Source organism: Odontomachus brunneus, unplaced genomic scaffold (genome assembly GCF_010583005.1).
Source record: "Odontomachus brunneus isolate Ranch 3 - 2012 unplaced genomic scaffold, Obru_v1 Obru_scaffold_002, whole genome shotgun sequence".
NCBI lineage: Eukaryota > Metazoa > Arthropoda > Insecta > Hymenoptera > Formicidae > Odontomachus > Odontomachus brunneus.
This window is the reverse complement of record NW_022639452.1, coordinates 2,143,888-2,152,913: the sequence shown is the minus strand read 5'-3', so window position 1 is coordinate 2,152,913 and position 9,026 is coordinate 2,143,888. Positions and strand designations below refer to the sequence as shown.

Genomic DNA, 9,026 nt, shown 5'->3' with positions numbered 1-9,026 from the left:
GAGCTGCCGCGCGAATTCGAGAGTGATCTTGTGCGCTGCACTCGTGACTGATAGCTCAGTTGTGAGTACAGCAGTGCAACCAGTAAAATCTTGCATCAATCAGTAGCGATGACTATTTCCATTATCGGTGCATTTTGTGAACGCAGAAAATGTGATCGCAAGGCGCATGAGATGTGCTGTTAATTTCATTGTCACAAAGATAGAAACTTAAATTTGGCATAATATATGACGAATTTGTGTATTGCAGATTTTGCAGTGAAGTCTCACTTCCACTGATGGAAATTCGTGGAAAATAAGACGGAACGGCAAAGTGGGGGTGTTTTCACTGAAAATCAGTGAACGCTCACTGATCATCGGTGAAATCCCTTTACTAATTCAATCAGAAACTATTTTTACTAATTTACTTGAAGAGAGTGAATTCGCGAGACAGTAGGTAGTCGGGAACGCCATGCCGCGTCAACTCGCGCCAACCTTTGCCAATAATTGAGAAAACCGATGCAAACGTTGTTGAACACATTGAAGAATACCACGACTGCCTTTGGTACTTGGCCAATCGCGAAACTACAACTGCCAATGATTCTCTCTTTCTCTCTCTCCCTCCTTCTCTCTCTCTTTCTCTCTCTTTCTTTATCTCTTTCTTTCCTTCGATCCAACAGCCTCATACGAAACTGTCGGAGAAACACCTTCCTAATTATCCCGTATTACGTCGCCCTCGGTTAATCGCACAGTACGATCCGCCGCGACGATTCGCGACAATCTATCCTCGGCGCGCCGTGCGATGCACCAGGTGATCTCGGCTCGGGCATTCTCGAGGCAGTGATGTCGCGGCCCGTCGAATACCGGGGTTGCTATAAATAATTCGATGTCTGCTCCGGTCGCACTCGCGGTGGACAGCCGAGGCTACGGAGAGTCGTCTAGGAGCCGCTGTAGCAGGCTGCTCTAGCGACCGCTCAGCCTCCTCCTCTCTCCACTCTGTCTCTCCCTCTCTTTCTCTCTCTTTTTTCCTCCCTGTCTCTGTCTCTATCTCTCTGCTCATCCCTCTTTCTCTTCCGCCCTCGTCCCTCCGATCGAGAGGTGAAGAGCGTCTCGTGGACGACGTCAACGAGAAGGTCACCGCTGTGTGTCGAACACGGGAAGAGCGACGAAACGAAGTCGTCGTCGTCGTCGCTGCGTTCTCAACGTCGGATCAGGTAGACAGGCAGACAGGCAGGCAGAGGAAGAGGAGGACTGGAGGTGGATTAGCGCGGGACCTCCGTGACTCCCACGGGGGTGGGGATGGAGCCGGAGCAACGAGGACGCACTTCGCGGGCGTCGTCGACGTCCAGCCTCGGACGTGAGGTCCGTTGCGGCTGTCAGTACTACCACAGCGACTCGCTTCTGCCGGAACGACGTGCTCTCCTCGTCAGACCGTCATCCAGGACGATGCAGCAGCCACCTGCGGTCCGCTGCAGGTCAGTATCTCGCACACGACTCGAACGACACGCATTTCTCACGGCTGACACACGTCAGAACCGGCGTGAAAACATTTCAGTTCAGCCACCCTCGAGTGGCTGACTGATAACGCAAGGTGGTTCTTTCTTTCTTTCTCTTTTTCTCTCCCTCTGCGAGATCGTCCGTTCGACCTGTCCGCGTTTCCATCACCGACATTGCTTATACATAGAGTATAGGTTACATACACCGTACGAAACCACGTCGCGGATCGCCGCGGCTATTTAAGGTTCGCCCGGCTGGCTATAGATAGAAAGCTCGGTCAGCTCCCAAATCTGCCAAGTCCAGTTGCCCGTACGTGCGTACGTACGGGCGTCTGCGAGCCGCGTCCACGCGCACCGGTGTACGCGCGAGCACCGCGCCAACCCTCCTGGAACGGAGCTGGACAAACGTTGGAGGGGATCGTCAGGACGTTACACCGCATCAGCTCGACTTAATAACAGACTTAATAACAGACACTGAAAACAGTCGTTTCTAATCGTGTCAGTCGCGTTATCAGCGTCTCGATGTGTCGTCGAAGCATCGGGACATTCTCCCCGCTGCTCGTTCGCAGCGATTACAGACAATAGAAACGCGGTAGTCGCAAGCTGCATCCCAAAGGGACGCGACAGTCTGATAGACGTCTCCGAAAGACACGCGAGAGGATTGACAATGCTCCGCCGTGATCTCTCCCGGACGTTCGTTTCGCGCGGCAACCTTGTGAAATTCTGATTTATGGCAGACACGAAAAATAGAGAAAGAAAAGTGCACTCGGAGCACTTGGAAAGAGTGCCGCCGGGGAGACCACGTGGTGGCCGATCGAACTGGGTCGAGCCCGACACAAAAGAGGTCTCACGGCGAACATGAATTCTCGCTACAGTGAGCACGAATACGAACCGATCGCACCTCCGCTGCCGTCGCTGCCGCATCCGGCGATGGCGCCGGTCGTGCGGATCACCGACACGGATGTGATGCCCGTCGCCGACAGCGACGACAGCATCGACGACCGGGCTCGGCTGCCGGCCGAGCTGATCTTGGACGGCGACGTGGTGCTACCGCTGGACGGCAAGATTGAGGACAGCGCGATGGAGGCCCGGCAGCTCGGCGAGACCTGCGGCGACACCTCCGAGGAGCAGGAGCCGACCGCGCAGCAACTCCAAGAGAGGCTCGAGGAGCGATTCCTCGACGCGCCCGCTCCCCAAACCGAATCCAGGACGGACGGCGAGATCAACACCAATCAGGTAAATAATGTCATGTCCACCGATTCAGTAGACGGAGCGAACCTATTTTAACCCCTTGCGCTGGTATGTCTGCTTTCAATTGTCGCAGCTAAAGTTCCTACTTAATTCTTATCTTATATTTTTAGCTTGAGAGAGAGATTTGTATTACTTTTTGTTTAATTTGTAATTATTTTCTAATTATAAAGATATAGTAGGATTAAGTAAAAACTTAATTCTTAATTAGAAAACAAGGGAAAATTTAATTCTTTCTCCTTCTCTATCTCTCTCTTAAGATAAGAGTACAAGTAAAAGTTTAATTTTTGCCTTATATTCTTACTTTACCTTCTTTTACTTAACTTACTTTAATCAAGTGTGTTAATTATTTTGACTTTCAAAAACATCCAGTCTAAATATTTTATTTGTTTATTTATATTTTTAGAAGATTATTTACAATATTGTTAAGAAATACACATAAAAAATCTCAACGAAATTTTACAAAATTGCAAAGTTATGTCCACATCTCTTTTGTATTCGACACATCGAAAAAATGTTGTTACTAATCGACTTCGCGCTGGGTTCAAATTGTCACGAGTGCAAAAGGTTAACTCGGAGCATTCAGCCGCGCGACTCTCCGTCGCGAACGCGAATTATTCGCGAGTGCAAACGGATAAAATAAAAGGGGATTAAATATAGCCGGCTAACTAACGCACGCGAATCGATAGGAGAGCCCCGGAATTTAAAAGCGAGTCATGAGACTCGCGAGAGTTGTTCTTGTTGTCTTCGGTTCGTTACTCGCGCCGAAGAATGGCGACTATATTTAGCGAAATCTGCACGTAAAAAAGGACTCAAACGCGAGCGTGTCACTGTCCGATTGTGCAATCGTGTTCGCGTCACGTTCCAGAAAACTCGAGCTTTTCCATCCGTTGCGCAATCGCGACCAAAAATACATATCAGCGTAGCGTACTCTGAAAGTATTAATCATCCCCCGACCTTGCTAATATTTTTCAATGAGAACGTAAGTCTCAGATCGCAGAGAAGAAGTCCGTATTTACTTGAGCCGTCAAGAGTGACACGGCGATTTACGTTCACTCGTCCGACAAAACAGAATTTCCCGTCTATTTTCGTGAACTCGACAACGCTCACTTCACGATTCCAAGTGCGAGTTCGAATTCCCATGAAAGAGAGTTAAGCGAGAGTTTCTATCGCAAAAAAATTAGAAAAACTAAAAAGATTCATTATCTTCCAAAATTATGAGAATGTTCACTGCTATGCTTGCAAGCCCCGATCTCTCACAGAAGCGTTCCCGCTATTTGCAGGTAGACTCGTCGACGATAGAGGAGCTGCCACTTCGGCAGGGCGCACGTGGTTTACCGCAACGCCTGAAGAACCAAGCTGGCAAGCTGCGCTCTCGGCTCCGGGGTCTCCAGCGACCCACGTTCACCTTCCCAAAACGGCAGAAAAAATCTCTCGACAAGACGACAAGATCATCGACCAGTGGCGCTGGCAAGTCGGACAAGTCCCGCACGTTGGAGAAAAGGCCGAGTCGAATAGACCGGATAAGAACATCCATTTCTGAGAAGACGAAATTTAGCTTGCCGGATCGGCCCAAGTTCAGCTTGCCCGACAAACCCAAGTTTCATCTTCCAGAGAGACCAAAGTTCAACTTGCCGGACAGATCGCGCTTCCACCTGCCGGACAAGTCTAAGTTTACCATCAAGAAGCCCAGCATCCGCTTAGCCGACGCTCTCGCGCGCGTCAAACGGCCGTCTTCCCTGCGCGAACAGAAGCAACGCTCGACCGAGTCCACTGTCGGCTCCAAGCGCAACATCTTCGACTTCGCCACTTATCCGCGTATCTTCGATAAAAAATCCAAGAAACGCGGCGAGTACGCGACATCCTCGCCCAAAGACTCCAGAACACAGTCCGCGGAGAGCGCGACTTTCCCTCGCGCGCGGAAGGGGAAACCCTTAGGCGCTAGGTGGGCTCGTCACTTCGGCAACTCATCTTCTCAGGATCGTACAGAGGCGACTGCGAGTGACAGCTCACCCCCGTGGCATCAGACTTCGATAGAAGAGCCTCAGGAGCCGAGGTTGTCCGCCAGAACGGAAGAGGAGATAATGGCGGCGGCTCGCGCCATCCCGTGGGAAGACACGAGGAAACGGGAGCAACACTACGACGAAGAGGAGATACAATACATGGACTATGAGCAAGAGTCCTCGCAGGAAGTATCGGATCGTCAGCCACCCCCAAGGAGATCCCACAAGGCCGCGAGAAGGAAGGAGGAGGAATCCTATGAACACGAAGAACCGATGGAAGAGGACCCAAGGATGTATGGCGACGAAGAAGCAAAACATCGAGACGAGGTCGAGGTCGAAGAAGAGGATCACGTAGCACAGGACGATTGGCACGCGGATGAGCAGATGGTGTTCGAGGAGAAATTCAGATCGATCCCAAGGTCGCGGTCACTAGACGAGGACATGCCGCGAGCTCGGGAAGAAACGGAGTACGAAGGAGCGTTCATGGCGGTGGATCCAAGGCGATTCCGACCGCGCAAAATGGCGTCCGAAGAAGAAGAAGAGCACGAGTTAGAGGACTTGGAGGAACACGAGCCCTCCTCGGCGCATTCCGATCGGGAACAGCAACAGTCCAGCGGCAGCTCCTACGACCGTAGACGCCGAGGAATCATCGAAGAGATCGACTCCGACGAGTTCTTCCTGAGAGCGAGCGGCATCAGTCAAGACGACATGAATCTGGGTAATTATCTTCCCGACGAGATCCGTGATGCTCTCAGGGCGGAGATCGCGAGCGCCTTGCAGGAGGAAGAAATGCCACCTATTCCTCCCCAACGTCCCATAAGAATGCGATCCTTGAGGAAACGCAGAGAGGAAGACTCCACGGAGACAATGAAGGAAGTCGTGCCGCCCGCTAGACCAAAGAGGGAACGCAGCTCCGCCGCGGCTCGACGCAGTCGAGAGGCGTCGCTCGTTGACGAAGTCTTCCGTGAGCGCACCAGAAGTGACTCCAGACATCGCGTAGTGTACCAGGCAGAAGGGGCGATTCAGCTGGAACCTCAGGAGCAAGAGCCGCTGGACGATATAGTCGTGGTGAAGCCAGCGCGGAGGAAGTCCAGGTCGTCCTTACGCAGTCAGTCGCAGCCGCCGATGGAGACGTCCATCCTGTTACCCTCAACGCCCGCCACCATTGTGCCTACCATGGAGTCGTTGTCGACTCCTTTCCTGTCTACACCACCGATCGTGCCGATGCGCAGAAAGCGTTCGCATCGGGAGACAATAGTGAACCGGAGGAATGGCGCCGTCGCGTCGATCTGTAACGGTCATCGTGAATGGGAAGTCGAAAGCGCAGCGTCCAAGAAGCCGATTACACCGATGAGACGTTCGCGATCACGACAGTCGTCGACGGAGCAGCAACAGTTGGTCGCTGACGGCGACTTTGTCGTCGCGCTTGCGGATCGAGAAGACGTCGAGAAACTGGTCGGCCAGAGAAACGTCGTGGAACCGACGCCGGTGCCGCCGAAGAGGAGATCCCGTTCGAGGACGACATCAGTCGCCGCCGACGAGGACAGAACGTCGCACGGCGCGGAGTCTTTACCGGAGGCGGGCTACGTGGAGGAGGACATACCACCGGACGAGATCAGCTCGACGCACGACCTTTCCGGCTACGCGATCGTGGAGAAGCGAGAAAAACCGCCGAGACCACCGCCACCTCGAAGAAAACGCGACAAATTCGCTACCGCGCCGAGACCGATCCCGCCCAAGCGACCTCAAAGAGCATACAGTACCTTAGGACCCGCCAGTCGAGGCAGGTCGAGGCCGGACACGATCAGCGACACAATCACGTCGGAGACGATCACAGCCACTACTACTCCGACGCTCTTGATAGCTGCAGAATTTACACCGTACATCGAGATCGATTTGGAGATTGATGAATTGGAACACAGAGATATACTTCGCAGCGGTGAGATGCTCAACAAGATCCAGGGTCGTCCATTGCCGGCACCACCAAGACCACCCAGAGCGAGGAAGGATCATTCAATCGTCGAACGACCTCGCACCCCGTTCGAATTTGCGATCGCTGAGTCGACAGCGGCTACGCAGACCGATCCGTTGCCTGACGACATGGTGATCGAGGAGGAAATCACACAGGCAAAGCTCGTAATGACGCCCTCCAGGTCGGGCTCGCAAGTGATGGTGTTGTCGATGGAACGTATACCAAGTCCGTCCAGAACTGATACACCGATACCTCCGGTACCACCGTTACCATTGATATCGCAAATCCTGAACCAAGAGCAGGAAGAGGAGGAAGGCGAAGATGAAATCGGTAGAATGGCATACGACACGATGTCTTTGACGTCATTGTCGCCGACGAGGGAAACTGAACAGGCAAACAGACATATGTCGGCGCCGCATTTGGAGGAACGCAGAGAAGAGGAAGAACTGCGATCACGAGTCATCAGATCGGCTCTGTTCTCCGACGAACCGTTGAGGATCAGCAGTCTCGAGGTCGGCGATCTGAAAGTCGATCGATTAAGCGTGTCGCAGATCGAGGCGCACAAAATCGTGGCGTCCGAGGTGGACGCGATGGTGATGGCGGCGTCGGAATTGAGAGGCGGTAGCACCATGGAGCAGAGCTTGTCGCCGTCCATCATCAGGGAACTGATAGCCATCAGGAGTCACTTGGAGACCGTGGCGACTTCTCAGGCGCGGGAAAGATACCACGAGAGCGAGAGAGAGGAGCCCGCAAGTCGACAAGTAACCGACATTCCCACGTCAGAAGACGACAGTCACACGGCGACAAGCAGGGAACGGCGATCTTCGCAAGAGCACTCGCAGCAAGTGGGAGAGGAGGCACCGGGTGACGAGACCGTCGAAGCGATGCACGTCGAACTGCCATCCGTGGAAGATGAGGAGATGCTCGAGACTGGCGAGGACCAAAAGGTTGTTAAAACTGATGTATTAGATATGAAGGACAAAGAAGTATCACACACCCCCTCAGTTATCCTTCCACTCGCAAGCTCAGAATCCCTTCTCTTACAGACGCTTGCGATAGATCAATTAGAGTCAACGGGTAAAGACGAATCCATCACACATCCGCTTACAGTTATTACTCAAGATACTCAAGATAAGTCATTACGAATTTTAGATTCCGAACACCCCCTTACTTTGAGTTCGCAAACCACGTCGGACTCCCATGTAGTGGACGAATCTCGTGCCTCGTTCCTTCTGTCGTCGGACGTGCCTACGACCCGGTCCTCCGAATTGAGAGTGTCGCCGGAACGCACGGCCGAACCTCCGAGTAGCTCTGACCAGACTACTACTACTTCTACTAGCACTACTACTACTACTACTATTACTACTACTACTGCTACTGAATCGACCGCAACATCTACGTGTCTCCGTGGCAGCGACAAGGACGACGTGTCCGATAGCAAAGAACAACTTCCTCGCAAGTCGAGATCTAGATCCCCCTCGCCTGCCAGAGGTATCACACGACAAACCGCGTCACCGGTTCGCTCATTGCCACCCGTCATCAGCGTGACTCCCGACACACCCGATCCGACACCGGGACACGGTATCTCTATGGACGCTCGACCACAGCGTGCCGTCATTTCCTATTCTTCCGATGCGCAACACAATGTCCCAAAATGCGCCGCTCAGCCGCAGCGTGCAGTCATTTCCCATTCTTCTGATATAGACCGACTCTCCCAGACTGGACAAAGGGAGTCCTCTCAATCACCAGTACCCTCCTTCCCTCTCAGCGCGACACACTTCATTGCTTTCCCAGCCTCCGAGGTTCCAACCCAGTTCTTCTCCCGAAGTGAAACACCGACGAGTCAACGCGACGCCGAGGAGCCCGGTGTTATAGACACTATGCAACAGCTCCTCCGTGCTCTCCGCATGGCCGGTATAAAAGCCATGAGGCACTTTGTAAGGTATTTGGCATCCACGCTGAGCACCGACGATACGGTGGAGAAGGTCAGAGAAGTGGAACTGGCGATATGCGCTCTGTTACTTTTCATCGCAGGCTTGTTGATATATTACTTCAGTAGCACACGAACTGTAACGTATTATCATCATTGGGATTACTTCAATCCTCCTCAGTAAACGCGGTTTACGCACAATACATATTTGCTTATACATACTGTGCATACCAACTCATAAATAGTTCATTGGTTCGTAGAAATTAAATTTCATATTCTTGTAAATTTATTTTATACAACAATAATTTCATGTTGAAGAAAAAGACCGAAAAAAAAAGAAATATAAATAAATATATACATATATATATATATATATATATATATATATATATATATATATG

The 9,026-nt window shown here is 51.9% G+C and overlaps 1 protein-coding gene across 2 annotated transcripts; it reads left to right on the top strand.

The window, feature by feature from the left end:
• Positions 1–746: 746 nt before the first annotated feature.
• On the top strand, positions 747–8,950 carry LOC116842943. 2 transcript variants are annotated; one of them, XM_032812847.1, is made up of 4 exons: positions 747–1,451; positions 2,348–2,708; positions 4,004–7,642; positions 7,848–8,023. In XM_032812847.1, exons 1-4 carry the CDS (start codon positions 1,276–1,278, stop codon positions 7,869–7,871), a joined length of 4,200 nt encoding a protein of 1,399 aa, XP_032668738.1. In that variant the 5' UTR covers positions 747–1,275; the 3' UTR covers positions 7,872–8,023. The 2 variants fall into 2 exon arrangements, with proteins under 2 accessions (XP_032668738.1, XP_032668730.1); XM_032812839.1 differs by having other exon boundaries at positions 749–1,451; positions 4,004–8,950.
• Positions 8,951–9,026: the final 76 nt, after the last annotated feature.

Excerpts from the sequence above, each read along its gene's own strand:
- LOC116842943 (XM_032812839.1), top strand. The coding sequence starts at position 1,276 with ATGGAGCCGGAGCAACGAGGACGCACTTCGCGGGCGTCGTCGACGTCC. Across the intron at positions 1,452-2,347 it reads CCACCTGCGGTCCGCTGCAG|TGAGCACGAATACGAACCGA; the intron begins GTCAGTATCTCG and ends TTCTCGCTACAG. Across the intron at positions 2,709-4,003 it reads GCGAGATCAACACCAATCAG|GTAGACTCGTCGACGATAGA; the intron begins GTAAATAATGTC and ends CGCTATTTGCAG.